Source organism: Monodon monoceros, unplaced genomic scaffold (genome assembly GCF_005190385.1).
Source record: "Monodon monoceros isolate NGI ecotype Baffin Bay Population unplaced genomic scaffold, NGI_Narwhal_1 Super_Scaffold_19, whole genome shotgun sequence".
Lineage (NCBI taxonomy): Eukaryota > Metazoa > Chordata > Mammalia > Artiodactyla > Monodontidae > Monodon > Monodon monoceros.
This window is the reverse complement of record NW_021703775.1, coordinates 76,971,687-76,993,502: the sequence shown is the minus strand read 5'-3', so window position 1 is coordinate 76,993,502 and position 21,816 is coordinate 76,971,687. Positions and strand designations below refer to the sequence as shown.

General features: G+C 39.7%; 1 protein-coding gene across 1 annotated transcript in view; it reads left to right on the top strand.

Moving 5' to 3' along the window:
- The first annotated feature begins 1,321 nt into the window (after nt 1-1,321).
- DDX1 (DEAD-box helicase 1) overlaps nt 1,322-21,816 on the top strand; it is a 33,456-nt gene continuing 12,961 nt past the window's right edge. The window contains exons 1-14 of the mRNA XM_029232263.1: nt 1,322-1,420; nt 4,483-4,534; nt 4,840-4,903; nt 5,904-5,933; nt 6,908-7,004; nt 9,082-9,129; nt 10,796-10,879; nt 11,117-11,200; nt 11,569-11,645; nt 12,214-12,286; nt 13,868-13,944; nt 14,057-14,171; nt 14,897-15,035; nt 20,088-20,148. Coding sequence (XP_029088096.1) covers nt 1,405-1,420; nt 4,483-4,534; nt 4,840-4,903; nt 5,904-5,933; nt 6,908-7,004; nt 9,082-9,129; nt 10,796-10,879; nt 11,117-11,200; nt 11,569-11,645; nt 12,214-12,286; nt 13,868-13,944; nt 14,057-14,171; nt 14,897-15,035; nt 20,088-20,148 — 1,017 coding nt within the window. The 5' untranslated portion in view covers nt 1,322-1,404. The remainder of the gene's footprint in view (nt 1,421-4,482; nt 4,535-4,839; nt 4,904-5,903; nt 5,934-6,907; nt 7,005-9,081; nt 9,130-10,795; nt 10,880-11,116; nt 11,201-11,568; nt 11,646-12,213; nt 12,287-13,867; nt 13,945-14,056; nt 14,172-14,896; nt 15,036-20,087; nt 20,149-21,816) is intronic.

Here is a 21,816-nt window from a genome sequence, read left to right as displayed (position 1 = left end):
CCTTCTAGTCACAGTTTCTCATAGCATGCCTTTTGCTTCCCAAACTCCTGAGATCAAGAGTCCCCTGGAAAATGCTTTGTCCCTTGAGAGAGGAAAAATATGGCGTACGTGGCATCTATTCAGAACCGCTACATCGCCTAACTCTCAGGGGGTATCACATATACATTTATACAAAATATAATGAGAATATAGACTATAATGTGAATGGTGCCCCCTGGAGGTGCGAAGCTGCAGGCAGGCCTGACTGTCCTTGTTGGAACTTTAGGTGAATCCTATTACATGTAATAGTATAATAATAGAGCTAACACATATATTGTTACCACGTGCTGTGCACTGTTGTAGGTGCGTTACCTATTTTATTCAAGCCTCATACCAATCCTTCAAGATAGGTACTATTATTCATGGTTATTTCACAAATGAGTAAACTGAAGGCCAGACTTGTTCAAGGTTACACAGCTAGCAAATGGCAGGGCTAGAATTCAAACGCAGGGAGTATGGCTCCAAAAGTTGTAGTTCTAAGTCCATCTAAAACATCTTGCCTGAGGGTTTGACTTTTCTCATGTCATTCTGGGGCAGGCTACACATTAGGTACAGCATGGACCCTGAAGTTAGGCGGATGTGGCTCAGATACCACGCTGCCATTCAGTAGCTATATGGCTTTAGATAAGTTACTTAATTTTCCTGAAACTTAGTATCTTCGTCTAAAGATGCTAATACAAGCTGACAGAGTTGTTGGCAGGATTAAACATTCGTTTACTTTTCCTATCTTTCTGCAAAGAGAAGAGTCAAACTGTAAGGACGTCAAATAAATGTGAAATTATCAATAATCCATCAAACACCGGGGAAGGGAGGTTGGGAGACCGAAATCAGTCAAAAGTATTTAGGAAATGACTGTTGGGTGCCAGGTGCTCACTAGCGCTGGTTTTCTGGGCGATGAATTCGGTACGTTCTCTCCAGGTCATTCACACAGCACAAAGCCCTGCTTATCTTTGAGAGGCTGCGGGGTCTGAGTGAGGCAGGAGAGATGGCACAGTTTTGCTGTCAGGTCATCCTGGGCCATTGTGTGACCCTCATCAGGTAACGTCTGCTTCCTTGCATGTGCAAAAGTGCTCCTGATGACACATAGCGTGCTCTACATAAAAGGTAACTCTGAGTACGTCTAATGATGACGGGTCCTGGCCTACTTAGGAAAAGCAAGGGGCAGCTGAACTGGGTCCGCGCCGAGGAGTCCGCGGCGGATCTTTTCTTTGGTCGGAACAGTTCTTTTGGAGCTGGGTCCTTGCCGGGACTTGGAAAGCAGCACACTCGGGCCGGGGGAGGGGGCCGGAAGCGCCGGCCGCTACCGCGCCGCGTGTCCTTTCGGAGGGAGGGAGCGCGAGCTGAGTCGCGGAGGACTGGGCGAAGATGGCGGCTTTCTCCGGTGCGTCTGCGGAGCTGGGGCTGGAGCGGGCGGCCCGATGCACGCCTCGGCCCTGGGCCGGCTGGAGGGGAGCCTTTGGGGCAGGGGCGCACAGGTGCCGCGCGGGACAGGAGGGAGCTGTCCAAAGCTGTCCCCTCGGTCCCAGCACTGCGGGCGGATCAGTGGCGGTGCGAGAGGCCCGATCGGTGCCCGATCGGTGCCCGATCGGTGTTGCAGGGAGAGCCTCCTTTCCCTCCAGGTGCTGGCCGGGCCGGGCCTCCCCGTGCTCGCTCTCTTCTTTCTCTCCTTCCAGCCTCCCTTCACTCGGCTGTCCTGCCGGGACACCCGGGGCTGCGAGAACGATGCGGCGGCGTTGCTGCGGCCGCTCTCGGAGCCCCGGCCTCTTGCTCTTTGACGTGGCAGTGGTGCTCAGGAACCCTTTTCTGTCCGCGCCCGATAGGGGCTTGGCCTGGCCGAGAAGCAGCAGGGCGCGGGGAGGGGTCAGTTGGAAATGACCATCCTGCATCTAGTTTTTTTCAGGCCCTTCCAAAACTAAAAGTTCCAGGCACAAACCTGATATTTATTTGTGGTTAAGCTCTATTATATCAACAGTAACGTTGAATATCTAAGCTAAAGGGAAAGCACTTTCGTCTGCGTACACACCAGCTCATCACAGATTTTGAAAATCGTTGTTTATTTGCGGATGATGCCCTCCTTTATTTCAAACAGGAATTTTAGGTGGCGTACCTAACCCGACAGTTGTTTTTCTCTTTTCCTTTATCATCCTTCCTTTATACATCCACAGTTTTACAAGTTGCAGTAAGCCTTATAGACTAAAAGTCGTACGTATGTTATATAGCAATAAATGTATCAACTTAGGCTTACTATCTTTTAATATTGTTAATCTATTAAGATGACTTCAGATATAACAGAGTATTGTACTTTCTTCATTTTTCTCCTATTAGAACATTAGGAATTCCAAGTTTTTAGTCGTGAGAGAGGATTTCCGATTGTTTTAGTTGCATTTCATAATAGGCAAGGGGAAATCTGCTCAGACTGGGAGCTGTTTTTGTTTCCCCAGCTCTCTCCTCAAACAAGATTTCAGAGCCAAGGTGTGTAGAGCAGTTCCAGGTTGTCATTTTATAGGTTCACTTCTTTGGGAGTCATGCACAGATTTCAGGAATATTAGAGTAAAGGACTAGAAGAGTCTGTGATGTGAAATAAAGACAAAAGTGGAATTAAAGAGCATGAATATTCCTATTTTTCTTCTGAGCGTTAAAAATGTTCTGTTTAAAGAAAACATGGTTTCAAAGCAAACCTGCAGAAAACATGACCAGAATGGAACAAGAAATTGCCTGGAATTTGCTGAAAGCTGTCTGTGGTTGCTGCTTGCAATATAATAGTTTCACAAGCAGCTTCAGCTTGCAGTATTCTGTATGAAGCATATTGAAGACCATCGCTCCCTTTTTTTAAGCAATTTGCGTTGTAGGAGAGAGAATACACCTAGACTTTAATGGGGGCAATTTTTAAAAAGGTCAGCTTGGATATACAACTTTTGATCTTGAGTAGTTTTGCAATCTGTGGATTTTTCTGAAGAGATTTAGGGGTAGGAGAGCCTGCCTTTCTGAAAAAGATTTTTACCCTTTCCCATGTCATCAATGTTTATATTAACTAGTTTACTATACAAAATGTTAGTGTTGTATCTATTGTTAATTGCTAGTATGTGTCTTCTCACCTGATACAAAGAAAAAGATTTTTACCCTTTCCCATGTCATCAATGTTTATTATTAACTAGTTTACTATACAAAATGTTAGTGTTGTATCTATTGTTAATTGCTAGTATGTGTCTTCTCATCTGATACAAAGAAAAAGCTACTGTTGCAGTGGATTGTAGCTTTTTGTGTTTTTTTTTTTCGGTACGCGGGCCTCTCTCACTGTTGTGGCCTCTCCCGTTGCGGAGCACAGGCTCCGGATGCGCAGGCTCCGGACGCGCAGGCTCCGGACGCGCAGGCTCAGCGGCCATGGCTCCCGGGCCCAGCCGCTCCGCGGCATGTGGGATCTTTCCGTATCGGGGCATGAACCCGCGTCCCCTAGCATCGGCAGGCGGACTCTCAACCACTGCGCCACCGGAGAAGCCCAGATTGTAGTTTTATTTTATGCCTTTTCACAAATGATTACAAGAAATACAAAATTTCCAAATAGCTTATCTCTGGGGCTTGGGTATATTTGAGTGTTGCTCATTTTTTAATAGAAATATATACTTTTGTAAAGATAACAATAATAAAAGCTACATTTTAAAAATGCAGGCTTAAAAGAAAGATCACTTGTTTGGAAAGGAGATTTAAGTAATACAACTCACTATTCCATGTATACCCTCTACAGTTCATTTGAGAAGTGATAAAATTTCAAAATCCAATCAGAAATAACCCAATCTGTTCATTTAGGATTCACTTTGCTGTAAATTACTTAAATATGTGAACAATTAAGAACAGAGTAGTTCTTCAGCTGACATTTCCAGTTAACCCAAGTTCTCACCAGCAGCCCCTCCCTTTTCAGTTTACCAGAGTTTTGATCATGACTGCCTGTAAATGTGGGCTGTCTCTACTTGCCTATTCATTTTTCTCAGATCGCTGAGGGTATTCACATGGTCCTCAAAGAGTCAAGGCACATGATTTCCACATTATCTCTAGGTGAAACAACCATGGTACTGGTCTAGAACTTTCCAACTCTGGCAGATTTTTCACCAGTCATAGGGAGGAAACACTCACTGGTGGATACTATGTACTGAGTGATAACTATGTGCCGGATGCATGCATATGATTATCTGTAATCGTCCCATATTCCTACAACATAAGCAATATTAGCTCCATTTTGTGTGACGAAATAGGTTTATAGTTTGCCCAAGGTCACATTGCTAGTGAGAGCTTGAATTTGAACTCAAGCCTTTCTCCAAAATTTATACTCAACAGATACTATGTAACTGAGCTATGCTTCAAACCTGTTTCCCCATTGAACAGTAATTTTAAGAGCAATATGATTTAAGTTTAGTCTGTGTAGTTTTTAAAATTAATTTTTGTTTGCAGAGATGGGTGTTATGCCTGAAATTGCTCAAGCTGTGGAGGAGATGGATTGGCTGTAAGTACCTCCATCTTGAAAAGCTTAAATGTACCTGTGACAACAATGTTTTTCAATTTAAATAGTGGTTAGTGTTTTTATCAAATATTTTTGGGCCCAGTTGGGTAAGTGAAATTCAGTTTTTTCCTGTGATTCTTTAAATCATAGAGTTTCCTTTCTAAACGTTGATATATTTTTAGCTGAAAAAGATTGGCAGTGTTTACCAAATAAAATTCTCTTTTAGGTTTATAGTTTAACATGACTTAATTAGCTTAGGTGATTTTTTTTTTAATTAACTAAAATTCTTCAAAATATGATTCTTTTAGTCTCCCAACTGATATCCAGGCTGAGTCCATCCCACTGATCCTAGGAGGAGGTGATGTCCTTATGGTATGTTTAAATGTGGTGAGGTCGTTGGAAGCTGGGGAAACACAATTCTGAGGCTGTTATGACCCACTTTAAGAACTCCATAGGCTTAAAAATGGTATTTTCGCCAAATTAATTTTATTTATTCACAAACATTTAAGCTACCTATGCTGCATTCAAAGTAATTAGGTAGAAGTTGTGGGGAACACAAAGGTGAATAAAATGCAGTCTTTGCCCTTCAGAAGCTTCAACCCAGTAGCACAGTAAGACATGTACATGGATAAATGTCATACAAGGGAAAATGTGGCACCTGCCTGAGAGGTGCAAAGTATGAAGAGATTCAAGTGGGGTCCAGTTACCCTTCTGCTTGAGGAATCATAAAGGACTCTGCTTGGAAGAAGTAGATTTTGGACAAGGGAAGATAAAAGAGAAATGCTCTCTAGGTAGAGAGCACATCAACAAAAACCGTGAATAGGAGAATGCAGGATATGATCCCAGAGTAATTCACTTCAATGGTAGCATAAAATACGTGTGTCTGGGGTGGAGAGTGTAACTTGAGATAAGATGAGAAGTATACAGTGGGTCAGATTATTTGTGCCCTTTCTTAAGTGTCATGCTGAAGAAGTTGGGTGTTTGTTGGCAGTGTGGATCATTGGAAATGTTTAACTAGGGATGTGTTGCACAGTTAGAATGGTGTTTTTATGAAGACTGCTTTGATAGCAGCTTGTAGTGTAGCTCTAAGACATGAGATACTGTTAGGATACTTTTATAATAATCTTGGTTAGAATAATAAGGGTTTAGATTTGAATGGTAGCAATGGGAAAAGAAAAGGGAGAACAGATTCTTGAGGGAATGGAAGAGGAATGGCAAGATTGGCAATAAAGTTGAATGAGGAAATCTTAATAATCTGGAGACACTGTGGAAATAAAGGTAGCTTGTGAATTGTTAAAGATTTCTACATGGTATCACATTAATTTGATTTCCTTAACTGACAACTTAAACTTTTTTTTTCTTTTTCATTTAGGCTGCAGAAACAGGAAGTGGAAAAACTGGTGTAAGTAATAAACTTAAATTGACTTACTTTTTAAGAGTTGATTTTATTTTTCATGAATTTATTTTATTTATTTATTTTTGGCCACTTTGGGTTTTCATTGCTGCACGCGGGCTTTCTCTAGTTGCAGTGAGCGGGGGCTACTCTTTGTTGCGGTGCACGGGCTGCTCATTGCAGTGGCTTCTCTTGTTGCGGAGCACGCGTTCTAGGTACGCGGGCTTCAGTCGTTGTGGCACGCGGGCTTAGTAGTTGTGCCTCGCGGGCTGTAGAGCGCAGGCTCAGTAGTTGTGGCTCATGGGCTTAGTTGCTCTACAGCATGTGGGATCTTCCTGGACCAAGGCTCGAACCTGTGTCCCCTGCATTGGCAGGCGGATTCTTAAGCACTGTACCACCAGGGAAGCCGGTAAGAGTTGATTTTTTACAGCAACTTTGAACAGTGGTTTTTACTTTGAAGTATTTAATCAAGTATCCTCCTTCCAAAATGTAAAAAGTGGTTGCTTGCCACAGAGAACAATATTTTTGTTGCCAGCTCATTCTGAAATAAGATTTATAAGAGTATGGCTTTAAGAATATAGTTTAAAACTGGTCTTGGAGAAAGAGTTACAGTATCTTTAGTATTTATACTCACTTCTGAATTTTAATGCAGTGGCTCTAGTAATAAGTTGCAAATAGAGGTTGATCTCTTGTTGGCCTAGACTAGAGAAATGGTTTGTCGGAATAATATTTATCCTTTTTAGTTTACTTCATTCTGTGGGTCCCGATTGTTTATTGTTTTGGGCTATCAGCTGGTTCTTATTTCCTTCATTCAGTCAACTCTTGTTATCTTACTGGTATTTTGGGTTTGGGCAAATTGGAGCAGCGCTCAGGAATATGTGTCATTATTTAAGGTGCGTGCATGATTTTTGTAATTTATATTGATTATTGAACTGTCACTGATATCTGAATGCTAATATAGAGAACTCTTGTTTATTTGCTAGGCTTTCAGTATTCCAGTTATCCAGATAGTTTATGAAACTCTGAAAGACCAACAAGAAGGCAAAAAAGGAAAAGCGACAATTAAAACTGGTGCTTCAGGTAATTTTTGCATATTATTAATTTCCTTTTGTATAAATTAGTAATTCTCATTCCTTGCATTTACAGATGTGAAGTTTTTTTTTTTAATAAATTTATTTTATTTATTTATTTTTGGCTCCGTTGGGTCTTCGTTGCTGTGTGCGCGCTTCCTCTAGGTGTGGCGAGCTACTCTTTTGTTGGAGTGCGTGGGCTTCTCACTGTGGTGGCTTCTCTTGTTGCGGAGCATGAGCTCTAGGTGCGCAGGCTCAGTAGTTGTGGCTCAAGGGATTAGTTGCTCCATTGCATGTGGGATCTTCCCGGACCAGGGCTTGAACCTGTGTCCCCTGCATTGGCAGGCGGATTCTTAACCACTGCACCACCAGGGAAGCCCCAGATGTGAAATTTGAGTGTGCATTTTTATTGTCAATATCCAGGGGATGGTATTGTCATTTGGTGCCCTGGAAACCAGGGATGCTAAATGTCATTTAGAGCATAAATACTGAAAGATTGTCCCTCCTAAGATACTAACAGTGTTGTCTTTGAGAAAACACTGGCATTTTAGAAATTATATTTAGTTATTTTAATGTTTTTCTTAGCCTGATAACTTTATGCATAATATTGAAGATAAATTGGTACAGTATTTTACAAAGGCATTAAGGAAAGATTTTACAAATAGTTGATAGAGTATAAACCCATGGTGGTAGGAAATATTGCCTTCTACAGGGAAAAGAGGCATGCATTTTCCTTTAACATAAGAAAGGAGGAGCCCAGGAGGCTGAAATGTAAAGTGTACATTTTAAAGTCAGTTTCTTATTTTCAGTCCTATCTCCATGGAGACTGGTCCTGTCTGTGCCATGAACAACCTTACATTAGTGTTGTCATCCTTAAATTTTGTTGCTTTTATAAAATGCTTTCTGAATTCCATTCTATCTCGAGTAATCTGTGGTTTTGTTATATTTTAAGTCACTTTTGTTTCATGATACAAAATAGGATTGTGACAAAATTGCAGGCTTAAGTGGAGTGAGCTGGCATATCAACATTTTCTTCTCAGTAGTTGAAAGTAACAATGTTACATAGTTTGTAGAATCAACTCATTTATAAATGAATTGTGAGATAATGGATATGAACTATTTAGACTATTAGTCTGTTTAAAAATAGTCTCAGAATTTGTAGCAACTATAAACCATCATTTATCAGAGAGAGTGATGAAAGAGAAGGATCCTATCTGCTTCCACAGAAGGATAACCAGAATGGTTGCAGTTCCAAAAATCAGGTCCTATGAGGAGTAAGGAAGCTAGATATTTAAACATGGAGAAACAAATAAAAAAGGGAGGTGGTATAATTGTTAAATCATTGTTGGGACCTGGAGAGAGAATAATTGTTCTAGAAAATACTGTTTAATTCCTAGTAGCTTGATTGAGCCCACAGTGGATAGAGACCCTCAAGGGAGCGTTACTTCTCCATCATTCCAGGTGTTTAAGCAGATGATAGATACCATTTGCCCAGAAATAATCTAGAAAAGATTTCTACCTTGGGTGGAAATTGGGCTTGAAAACACATAGCGTTCTCTTTAGCTATTGTGATTCTTTGCTTATCCAGACTCCTAAGATGTTTTAGAAAAGGAAAATGCCGATCCCATAAAAGTGAGGAGGAAAAGATTTTGTGACTTAGGAATTATTTAAAATAAAGGACTTGCTTTTCTTTTAATAATGATAAAGTGATAATTAGATTCTGATATGTTGGTGGGTTATTTTCGTTATGATTGAAGTCACCAGAGCTTCCTTTTACTAATGCTTTCATAGTTATGACAAAGATCAGTGCCATCTAATAGAAAGGTACTGAAGCAAGTGAGCAGAAGAGGCTGCCCTGAATGGGCCAGTGACTATTATTTTTGGCTTGTTTCAGTTTTCAGTTTCAGTTTTGCCTTTAATAAAAACAGCAGCAATTTTAATCGTGCATTCCAAATAGTGTGTGAAACCATATTGGAACTAGAGGAGTTAAGGTACCATATAAAATATTAAATATTTGCTTTATTTTTTGTAGAATGTTTTAAATTATGTTTGTTTGGGGTTAACTTTTCTTGTTTTAATCTGCTTAGTGCTGAACAAATGGCAAATGAACCCATATGATAGAGGATCTGCTTTCGGTAAGTGGATAGATTTTAGCAGCACATTTGTGATTCAAAAACTTGTTTTTAATGCAATGTTGAGGAAAGATAAAGAATCCTTGTAAACTGGTAAGGGGTTCTTGTGTTGACGGCAGATAAAGTGTCACCTGTTTTCGTAAGAAAGAGATAAGCAGGCAGTGGAAAATGGGCAAAGGATGTGAATAGGCAGTTCACAGGAGAACCAAATCCAAATGGCAGTAAACATACAAAGGTCAAGTCTACAGGTAACGGGGAAATGGAAATTAAAGTTACAGCGAATGTTGTTTTATACCCATCTGATTGGCAAGAATCCAAAAGGGTGATAACCGACTTACAAATTACTGCCTCTCTGGAAAGGAGTTTGGCGTTACCTGTTAATATTGAAAAAACATATATTCCTGGAAGGTCAAGCTCATTGGAATGAAAGTGCCAGTATGTAAGAATATACTTTCAAAGCTGTTTGATGCAACATTATCTGTAATGATAAAAACTGCCAGTAAAGTAAATGATACTGCTAGCATGGTAAACAAAGATTAGGGTGTATCCAAGGACTGTTGTGTAGCTATTATGAAGAATAAGTCGGAACTGCAGAGTTGACTTGGAGGAATTTTCTCCAGGTGTCAATGAGTAAGAAAATCAGGATGCAGAGAAAGGTAAATGGGCCTTGAGGAATCATGACAGAAACAAACAACCCCACGCTGCTACTCTCTACCATGTGATATCTAATTTATGTAAAAGTTTATATATGTATATATGCATAAAGCATTTTAAATACAAAAATTTTTATGATTTACCCTTGTCAGAGAACTTTTTTAAAAGTTCAGAGGTCTATATAATGTACCCATATGAATAAGAGTTTATACTTTGAATAAATAATTGAATTTCTTATAAGTGAAGGGAAATGTGTGACGAGATGCTTTTTTAAAAAATTTCTTCTACATTCAGGTGGCGAATATGATTTGCAAGCCTGTATCAGGACGGAAGTTACAGTTTCCAGTACAGACAAAGGCCAAATGCTTTACTTAACGCCAAAAAGCACCAATAAGCGCTATGACTGACTATGATGTATAACACAGAACTTCATCTTTTAGAGCCCTAATATTAGCAAATAACAGCTACAGGGTTATTTGTTCAGGCTTTTCCTGCTTTCCCTTCATGGCTTCTGGATCCACGGATTAGGGAACAAGCCAGAGTTTCTGTTTTTCTTTTAGTGTAGCATTCACTCAAGCTCTAATTTCGGCATAAAATCAGAGCAACAAGTATTGATGAGTGGGTGCTGCGTCATCCTTAGTATCCGTTTCTCTAAAGGACTCTAGAGAATAGTTGTCTAAACGTGTGTTGGTGATGCAGCTGCGGTAGTACAAGTCAGGTTAGGTGCTGTGTTGATGCCTTTTTAGAATTGTTGTGGTAAAATCCTGTCCTAGCCAACAGATAACAGTAGAGAAACTAGTCCTCAACGTAAGCCACAGCCCTCCAGGGGATGAATGAGGGCAGCTACTCATAGGGAAGACATTGCTATCCTTCAGGAATCAGCAAGTCTCAGTCCCTGGAACATTGCACCAAGTAATGAATTATCTTATTAGTGAGACTGAACGATACTTGTTTCAGAATGCGTGATTTATGTAATCTGTATTGACATGGTTTTCTGTGTTTTTCTCAAATCCAGCAATTGGGTCAGATGGTCTTTGTTGTCAGAGCAGAGAAGTAAAGGAATGGCATGGATGTAGAGCTACTAAAGGATTAACTAAAGGTATTTAAAGAAATTTGTACTTGTCTGAACTTTTGGGGTGATGTATTAATACCTGAACTTTCTTTAAAGTAGCTTTGAATCGAGGATCTGAAGAGATTTTTAGTGTTACAGGAAGATCTACAATTCTTCATTTGGAAGATACAAATTGTTATTCAGAAACAATGGGAAAGTAGCTACATGGTAAATGAATCATAAGTGTATAATTTATAAAAATCTCAAAGTATTTTGCCCTTGCAGGGAGACACTGCTATGAAGTATCCTGTCATGACCAAGGATTGTGCAGAGTTGGGTGGTCTTCTATGCAGGCTTCCCTAGACCTAGGCAAGTGTTTCTAAAATAAACGGAATTTGTTGTTTTACATTTGTGAATTTTTAACATTTTATTTTAGTGGGGAGCAAAATAGTAAGCTTAACCATACAAAGTTTATATTTAGAGACATGGAAATAATAATATTTACCTATACCCTCCTTGTTCCAAGAAAGATTTGAAGTACCAAAAAATAGATATTATAGCATCATAAAATCAGGAGGAGTAAGGTTAAGGGTATGAATGAAGTCAGTAAAGTTAGCATGCATTAATATGTACCACACAATACTGTGTAGATGCTTCAAAATATCTTCAACTTATGAACTTTTATGGTATTTATAACTTTATTCTTACCACATTTATAAAATACTTCTAAAATCTAGGTACTGACAAGTTTGGCTTTGGCTTTGGTGGAACAGGAAAGAAATCTCACAATAAACAATTTGATAATTATGGAGAGGTAAGTTGTATTAATGACTTAATCATAGTGTTAGTAAGTTTTCTTGCATACTTGATCACTCATGACATGACTGAGGGTATAGAAATGATTGTGAAATTCAAGTGAATTTTCTGAATATTTTCCACGGAAAGTTCAGATTGGGACTTCAGTGAAGAAACGTCACAAAATGAGAAAAGTATTTTGCTTTTATGCCATGTATTAGCCCCTCCAAAGTATATTACTTTGTTTTCTGTGTTCACCCCATTTTGATTTTGGCTTTGACTTTAATACTTGCGTTACCCTCATTTCTTATTTTGAATCATGTTAAATCTAAATACACTTGTTCTGGTAGCCGACATCTCTGGTAATGTGGAGGAGCCTTGATATCGTGTTGATGCTAAGGCGTCTGTCTGATGCTTCTACTATTATACATTATACGCTATACTAGGCATTTTTTAAATCTACGTTAGAATTTTGAGGAAGTATTATGCAACACTAACACGTACTGTGGATGCAGCTACATCTGACCTTTTAACCTTATTTTCAATTTTGCTTTGTATTAACAGCACTTGACTTTCTGGTTTTCTAGGAATTCACTATGCACGATACCATTGGATGTTACCTAGATATGGATAAAGGGCATGTCAAATTCTCCAAAAATGGTAAGCTTTCTAGGGGCCGTTTTGTTAGAGAGTATATATGATATTCATTATTTGTGACTTTTAAAAATGTCCTTACCATCTTCAGTCTTCTTTCTCTTCCTCCCTGCCTTTCTTTTGAACAAATACTTATTGAACATTTGCTATGTGCCAGGCATGCTGGTAGGTGCTGGAGACGCAGCAGAAAATGGACTAGCTAAATTTATGTACACTTCTGTGGGGCTTAGCTACTGATAGGGAGAGACAGACAATATATGTGTTAGGTGGGAACAGTGCGCTGAGGGAGCGTATGAATCCGGGTAAGGGGCTGGAGAGCATTCTGGGGGGTCAGAGAAGGCTTCTCTGAGAAGGTGACATTTGAGTAGAAATATCTTGGAAGAGTATTTCAGGCAGAGAGACCAGTAATTGCAAAGGTCCTGAGATGAAAGCGTGCTTGGGGTATTTAAACAGTGAGGAGGCCAGTGGGTCTGGAGCACACTGAGCATGGGGGAGGGTCGTAGAATCTTGGGTCAGTGAGGTGGTGAGGCCAGGCCATATAGGACCTTATAGGCTATGATACAAACTTTTTATTTTGACTGAGATTGGAAGCCATTAGGTTTTGAGTAGATAATTGGCATCGTCTGTCTTTAACAGTTTAACAGTACAGTCACTGTGGTGGCTGCTTTGTTGAAAACACTGGGTGGTGACAATAGGTAGGGAACCAGTTGGATGCTAAGAGTTCTGTTTGGGGCAAGTTAAGTTTGAGATACTTATTAGACATCTGAGTGATGAAATCAAGTAAGTAGTTAAATGTACAGTTAAGTGTTCAGGGGAGGGATCAGAATTGGAGATATTGATACATCTTTGAGAGTTATTGGCTTATATATGATCCAGTCATAGGTCTGGATAAGATCACCTAGGGAATGAGAGTAGGTAATGAAGAGGAGAGATCTGAGGCCCAGGGTATTCTTGTGGTTAGAAGTTGGCAAGTTGAGGAGACTCCAGCAGAAGTGAATGAGGAGGAAAGCCAAAAGAGGTTGAGGTCGTGCAGTTCAGGTGAAGAAAGCTTTTGAAGGAGGAGGGAAGGATCAGATTGTGTCCAGTGCTGATGACGGGTCTAGCCTAGAAGGATGAGCAATGAGAACTACTGTGTTTGGCAAGTGGAGATCATTAATGAGCTTGACAAAGAGCTGTTGTGGTGGAATGAGGGGTGTGCAGGGGGAGCCTGATTGGGAATCAGTTCAACAGAGAATGGAGTGAAATGAGGTGGACACAGTCAACATGGAAATCAGGCAGTTTTACTACAAAAAGGAGAGGAAAAAATAAAGGACAGATGGAGGAAGTTCTGAGCTCAGGGAGGTTTGTCTAATTCAAGTGTCTACTGGAAGCAATCCCATAGGAAGGGAATAATTAAAATTGTAGAGGGGGAGAGGGGACAATTTCGGGAGTAAAGTAAAAAAGTGAAGAGGTTGGTATTAGCACAGTTAATCTGCAGTAACAGGAGGGGGCGTGTGAATGTGCGTTGGCTGCTAGATTTGGTGGTGTGAGCACGTGGACGTTCTTTCCTGGTAGTTTTAATTCAATTTCTCTCTTTTTTTTTTAAAGGAAAAGACCTTGGCCTGGCATTTGAAATACCACCACATATGAAGAACCAAGGCCTCTTTCCTGCCTGTGTTTTGAAGGTAATTAGAGACATTTTGCTGTGATTATAAGCTACTTTGATCTTCGTTATTTCACATTGGTTAGTTTGCTCTTAGGTTAAGCATTTTCATTTTCTCCTTTATTCAATGCTAGAATGCCGAACTAAAATTCAACTTCGGGGAAGAAGAATTTAAGTTTCCACCGAAAGATGGTTTTGTTGCCCTTGCCAAGGCACCGGATAGCTTCATTGTCAAATCACAGCACACAGGTATAGCACCTGAGAGGGTAAAGATTTCAAGAATGGGGTATTGAAAACTCCAGTAAGTAAGGCTTCTTGTAGTGAGGTACAGATACTCCCCTTGCCTGTTTAGTCATGCATCTTTATTGACCATGTCAGTAAAATTCAGTTTCAAAACCTAATTCATAAACTCCCAAGTATTTGGTTTCGGTTCACGCATTTTGGGGAAGCTGATCGTGGTGATGATGGTATCTGGTATTTATAATGTGTGTGCTTATTAAGTGCCATGGCACTGTGTTAAGTGTTTCACCTGCATTATTTAGTCTGCATAACAACCCTGTAAGGTAGTTTTATAGACAAAGAACTTGAGGAGTAGGGACTTGAGGTCACTTGCCCAAGGTCACAGGACAAATAAGTGGTAGAACTGAATTCAAATCCAAGCAGTCTGACTCCAAAGCTCACACTCTCACCCCATTGTGCTGCCTAACGTGCTTCCAGTTATTTAAAGAAAGTGCATTTCACAGCTCATTGAATTTATCGCAAAGCATATAATCAATTAAAATTACTGCAAGTAGATTTAAAGAATCTGTAGTTCATTTTAAGAATCTTTATTTTGTTTAGTTTGACTATCACCTATACCACTGGACAATTGTTATTTAAAATTTTGATACTGGAGTATTTGTGCTCGTGTTTTACCAGTAAAGGTATCATGAGGTGTGATCTGAATGTATTCTAATCTTTTTTATTTTCTCAAGGTAATGCTCAGGTGGCACAAGCGAAGTTTCTCCCCAATGCTCCAAAAGCTCTCATTGTCGAACCTTCCCGAGAGTTGGCTGAACAAACTTTGAATAACGTCAAGCAGTTTAAGAAATATGTCGATAATCCTAAATTAAGGTAAAGCTTCCCTTTGTGCTCAAATGCCAATTGTCTTTAGGTCTGAGGTGTTTCAGAAGAAGAGTAAAGTAGGAAAAAAAATGAGATGGAAATTCAGAGTGTGTACATATGCATGTGTATGAGTGTGTAAATATATTTAACTGTGACATACAGTAGCAATTAGTTTCTATATAAAACTCCTGTTTAAGTGAGAAGAGTTCTATTAAAAAAAGTAAATTGAGGGACTTCCCTGGTGGTGCAGTGGTTAAGAATCCGCCTGCCAATGCAGGGGACACGGGTTCAAGCCCTGGTCTGGGAAGATCCCACATGCCACAGAGCAACTAAGCCCGTGCGCCACAACTACTGAGGCTGCGCTCTAGAGCCTGCGAGCCACAGCTCCTGAGCCCGTGTGCCACAGCTACTGAAGCCCGCGCGCCCAGAGCCCGTGCTCTGCAACAAGAGAGGCCACCGCAATGAGAAGCCTGCGCACCACAGTGAGGAGCAGCCCCCACTCGCCGCAACTAGAGAAAGCCCGCGCGCAGCAACGAAGACCCAACGCAGCCAAAAATAAATAAATATCCTTAAAAAAAAAAAAAAGTAAATTGAGATTTTTCCTGTGTCTCTTATGTAAAGCGTCATGGTTTGCAAAACTGTATCAGAGTAAAAATTAATTCTTTAAAGGGGCCATTTCATTTAATGTTAGCTTCATCAATTCATTTGCATAGAAAATGTATCTCTGTCTGTCTAGTGTGTTGGTAAACCTGACTTGGCGAGGTTAATTCTAGCCTGTCTCCTAGTGGTGACCATCTTCCCTGTGGGCGTTCACACTGGTCCCTCTAGTTCGAGGGCTCTTTCTGCCATTGCGGGGAGACCGTAAGCCTAGTGATCTTGGAGAACTTCTGGCTCAGTAGCAATCCCTTTTAATTTGAGGAAAGCCATACCATATAAGTAAACTGCTCTGTCAGTTGATTTGACACTTGATTTTTATTAATTTTTCTTTTAATTTTTCTTAACTGAAATATAATTCACACACCATAAAATTCACCATTTAAAGTGTACAATTCAGTGGTTTTTAGTATATGGTCACGAGGTTGTGCAGCCATCACCACTATCTAACTTCAGAAACTCTGAATTATTGATGTCCCGTGGGCCCATCTGTTTATTTATTTATATTTTTAAAAATCTTATTTTGATGTCTGAGGTTTTTTTTTTTTCCGGCTGTGTTGGGTCTTCGTTGCTGTGCGCGGGCTTTTCTCTAGCTACGGCAAGCAGGGGCTACTCTTCGTTGCGGTGCACGGGCTTCTCATTGCGGTGGCTTCTCTTGTGGCGGAGCATGGGCTCTAGGCGTGCGAGCTTCAGTAGTTGTGGCTCACGGGCTCAAGAGTTGTGGCTCGCAGGCTCTAGAGCGCAGCCTCAGTAGTTGTGGCGCACAGGCTTAGTTGCTCTGCAGCATGTGGGATGTTCCTGGACCAGGGATTGAGCCCGTGTCCCCTGCATTGGCAGGCGGATTCTTAACCACTGCGCCACCGTGGAAGTCCCCCATCTTTTTAATGTTGATCTTTCTCATAAGTTAAACTTATTCAGGGATAAATTTATACTTAGTAAAACTTTTTAGGTAAAATAATTCCTAATTTTGTCTTGATGATTGATGCATTTCACTCTTTCAGTAACTATTTGAATACCTACCATGTGTGAAAACTTAGGCTAGGGATCAGGATATAACAACAAGAATTCATCTTTGCTTTTATAGAATTATGTGCAGGAGTGTGGAGATAGTGTGGAAGGCAGAGAAACAGCCAAAGTAATGTGATAAAATGCTTTAAGGATACGACACGGAGAGTCACTACAAGAGTACATCACCAGAGCATCTTCTTAGTGTAAGAGACTCAGAACTCTTCACAAGAGAGTGTTTTTGGAAGAACATAAAACGCTAATATAAGTTGATTTTTGTGCTCTAATTATGGGTAAAGATTAACGTGCGTCTGGACAAAGCCTGGAAGGGAAGATAGATGACAAAATCAATTTATTTGCTAAGATGGTAAAATTGTGTTACTCATTTTGGTATTCAGTACAAATGAGCCTTTTCCTTCTTTGAAGACCCAGCTCAAGTCCTGGTCTTTCTGTGAAGCTAACGTGTTGGTGCCAGCTCGGTCCGTTCTCCCTCCTCGGATACCGCTGTGTTTGCTTCCCCATAATGCCTATGCACTGTCGTGTGTTAGTGTTTCTTGTTTTAAATGTGCATAGCTTTACTCGTCCCAACTCAGTTTTACACTCCATAAGACAGGGGCTGGTCTTTTATATTCCTCAGCCCTACAGTGCTTTGCACACAAGCATAGATTGTTATGTGTATGTGTAGTTTTCTGCTAAATTTGTAGAAATAAATGTATCTGATTAGGAAAGTGGATAAGAGTAAAGTTTTATAGAAGAAATGATAGATTTAGGACCATAGTTACCAAACCTGGGAACTAAGGGACCTTATTTAAAAATACAGATTTACTGGTCCCTCTTTTGTGTATACTGAATCAGATTTTCCAGGGAATAGGAATTGGAACTCTTTGTTTTTTAAGGAAGAATGGCACCTCTTCCAGGTGATTCTTAAGTAGCCAATCTGGCATCTGGTGTTACCGGATTTAGGCAACATGGCTCTAGTGGTAGGTGGTTAAGGACTATGCCAAGGTAATGGACATTCACAGACTAGAAAACTTTTTTTTTTCTTTAAACACTATAAATCACTTAAGATGACAGTAGGCAACCATGAAGCTGTTTCTTTTCATCAGTCATAGAATTTATGAGACTCAGTGTCAACACCATCCCCTTTCCCAGTATTTTATGGTATTTTTTAAATGACTGATTAAATAAGAGTAAAATTAATAAATGAAGATAGTTGATAGCTGCTTCTGATTGGAAGTTGTCTGGCTGCCTCAGGAAGTAATTTTGTCTGCTATTTATAAAAAGGAGACAATCTTTTTGTGCGTAGCTGTAGTGAGATATAATGCACGTGTCATACGATTCACTCTTTAAAGTGTACACAGGTTGTTTTAGTTTCTATTATATTCACAGAATTGTGCGACCACCAAAACCAATTTTGGAACGTCTTCATCACCCTCAAAAGAAACACTACCTTTTAGCAGTCACTCCCATTTCCCTCACACCTTCCTATCCCTGGGCAGCCACTGATCTCTTTTCCATATATAGAATTGCCTGTTTTGGACATTTTATATAAATGGAATTGGACAGTGTGTGCTGTTTCATGACTGGCTTCTCTCATTTACCATAATGTTTTTAAAGTTCATCAATGTTGTAGCATGTATCAGTACTTAGTTCCTTTTTATTGCCGAAAAGCATTCCATTGTATACATATACCACATATTTATTAATCCACTCATTAGCTGATGGATGTTTGGGTTGTTTCCACTTTTTGGCTACTGTGCCATGAACATTAGTGTATAGACTTTTGTGTGGACATACATTTCCATTTCTCCTGAATATACATCCAGGAGTGGAATTGCTGGATCATATAGTAGCTTCATGTTTAACATCTTCAGGAACCACGCAACTGTTTTCCAAAGTGACAACACTGTTTTACATTTCTACTAGTAATGTGTGAGGGTTCCAGTTTCTCCACAACCTCACTTTATTATCTGTCCTTACAGTTATAGCCCTTCTAATGGGTGTGAAGTGGTATCTTATTGTGGTTTGGGTTTGTATTTCCCTAATAGCTAATCGTGTTGAACATCTTTTCATGTGCTTACTGGCCATTTATAAAGTCTGTTCAGATTCTTTGCCCATTTTTCAATTGGGTTATTTGTCTTTTTATTGTTGAGTTGTAAGATATATACATGTAGTATTATGATTAATTATATATAATTTGCAAATATTTTCTCTCATTCTGTGATTCTGTGGGCTTTTTCACTTTCTTGGTAGTGTCCTTTGAAGTACAAACGTTTTTAATTTTGATGAAGTCCAGTTTATTTTTTCATCTGTTGCTTTTTTGTTTGTTCATCTTTTGGTGTTGTAAGGGACTTTGCCTAACCCAAGATCATGAAGATTTACTCTTAACGTTTTCTTCTAAGAGTTTTGTAGTTTTAAGTCTTATATTTAGGTCTGTGATTCATTTTGCATTAATTTTTATGTGTGACCTAAAGAAGAGGTTTAACTTCATTCATTTGCACGTGCATATCTATTTGTTCTAGCACCATTTGTTGAAAAGACTGTTCTTTCCCCCCATAGAATTGTCTTGGCATAAAGCTTTTTTTCTTTAGAGTGTATTTTGTTATTTATTTTTGGCTGCGTCAGGTCTTAGTTGTGGTACACAGGATCTCTGTTGTGGTGCGCAGGCTCCTTGTTGCAGCGCACGGGCTTCTCTCTAGTTGTGGCACGTGGGCTCTGTAGTTGTGACATGCGGGCTCTCTAGTTGTGGCCCACGTGCTCAGTAGTTGTGGCATGCAGGCTTAGTTGCCCCGCGGCTTGTGGGATCTTAGTTTCCGGACCAGGGATCGAACCTGCGTCCCCTGCATTGGGAGGTGGATTCTTAACCACTGGACTGCCAGGGAAGTCCCAAAGTAATCTTTTTTAATCTAAACATATTTTTTAGAAGTATTTGGAGTGAGAAAAATTCAAACACAAAAGGATATTCTGTGAAAAGTAAGTCTCCTTTCACCCCATTCCCCAGTTTTTGGTTATCAACCTGGAGGCAACTTTTAAAAATTAATATTTATATATTCTTTCAGAGTATATATTTTATACACGTACAACCACATGTGTCTATAAAGATTGATTGAAACCAGAGTTTGGGGTACCTGGAATTATCCTAATATAGAAAGATATATAGGTGAGGACTGATGTTTTCTGGGCTCCAAGCTTTCGCATTCTCCTCAGTTACTTTACCGTGCATTAACATTTTATGTAGCTCCTGGAAATGAAGCGCCTTGTTTCTTTCCTTCTCCAGACCTTTATTGTAGATTCTTTCTCAGTTATTCAATTGTAATATCCACCTCCCCAAAACTGAAAAAAACCAAACAATAAAGCAGGCTTTAATCTTTTTCTACGTTATTATTCTGGTATTTATTTCAGGGAGCTTCTGATAATTGGAGGTGTTGCAGCACGGGATCAGCTCTCTGTTTTGGATAATGGGGTAAGTTGTACTTTTAATTTTTAAAAAGTAACACTATGTGTTGTCATTTTGGCAATATAGTTCTGCTGTGTTTCAAGCAAAGTCAAATGAGGCTGAAATTAAACAAGTTCAAAAGAGTGTATGTATGTTCAAAAATATCTTACAATTATGCCTTTTCTTTTCCCAAAAGTGTACAGCATAGTAGTTTCTTCCAAACACCTCATGCAAAATTCCAACATATGTGAATTTTTTTTGGTTTATCTTTTGAGCACCTGCGAATTTCCTTCGCATTTTCATGCCTTTAGTTATTTCCTCTGGGGATAATTGAAAAAGAAGCAGCTGGAGTTAAGAATAGAAATAGAGATAAGGTGGATTGCAGAGAAGGTAGTTTTGGCAGTGATCCTTGGGAGGGCTGAAGGATGGTAAGTCAGTGGTTCTAGTAGGAGGGGAGATGAGTTCAGATTTGTGTAAGGGGAAGTCTTAAAGGCTGTGCTGTTACCGAGGACGAAGCTCGGACTGTGATCCTCATTACTGGGGAAGAAGTTTGGGAAACTCTTAACTGCCTGTCAGTTCAGGTACAGGTAGAACTTCATAAAATATTTTGTATGTATGAAGTAACTTTGTCCTTACAAACTTCTCTTTCATTTCCTTCCCTAAACATTTTATCATTTAATCTAAACTGCTTGATACTGAGTTACGGTGAGCAAATATGTTCTCCCCTCAGTTGCCTTGGTGCTGCTGTCAAATGAAATTTCAGGCTGAATGGTTTTGATTTGACTTGGTGTGGCATATTAAGAGCAAGGAATCATTACTGTACTTAATACTATTCTAAGATAGTAACATAGCTTTGTTATGTTCTTATTTGATTTGCTATATTTTAATGGTTATAAGAGAGATTTAATATGTTCATTCCCTATCTTGGTTCCTCAAACCCAAATTCATTTTCCACGTAAGTTATTAAGTTTCTTAACTTACGTTGTCCAGCTACGGAGCTTTTAGGGAATTCGATCTGCTTTTGCCAGGCAGATCTAAAATTTGGTACTGGCTGAAGCTAATGGCAAAGTAAGGGGAGTGTTATTCCATAGCTTTCCTGGCAGGATTCAGTTCCCTTCTACTTAGGGGATGTAATATATTCTCTTTCTGCTCTTCCTTCCATCTTACATTGTCTACTTCTGTTATCTCCCACCATCCTCTGGCACCCTTAGCCCTGTGTTATGTCTTATGCTGCAGGCAGAAGTCAGCTTTGGAGTCAGAGAATAGAACTATGTAATTTTTTTAATCTTTTAAAGTTGCACGGTTATGCAACATGTGCAGTTAGGCCTGAAGAAGTGGTTGGTGCCATTATCCAAGTCATATAGCTATTTCTCTCAGGCTTTTCCAATTTGAATTTTTGTTTTTAAACCTGAGAGACCGAGTTTCCGTTTTCATGCTGACTACCTGCTGAAATTGAGGAGGGAGGAAACTCGCACAGTGGGTTAGAATCCTTTGGTAAAGAGACATTACCCATAGAACCAGAGTGGTATTGTATTCACTGCTGTGTCCGGCACAGTGCTTGGCACATAGTACATTCTTAATACATTGAGTGGGTTTTATTTTCAGACAGTATTTTCTAGATTGAACTGAGACTTTCTTACAGTTATCAACATAGTTGAAACAATAGCTTCAGAAATGTCTTTCACTTTTTATGGG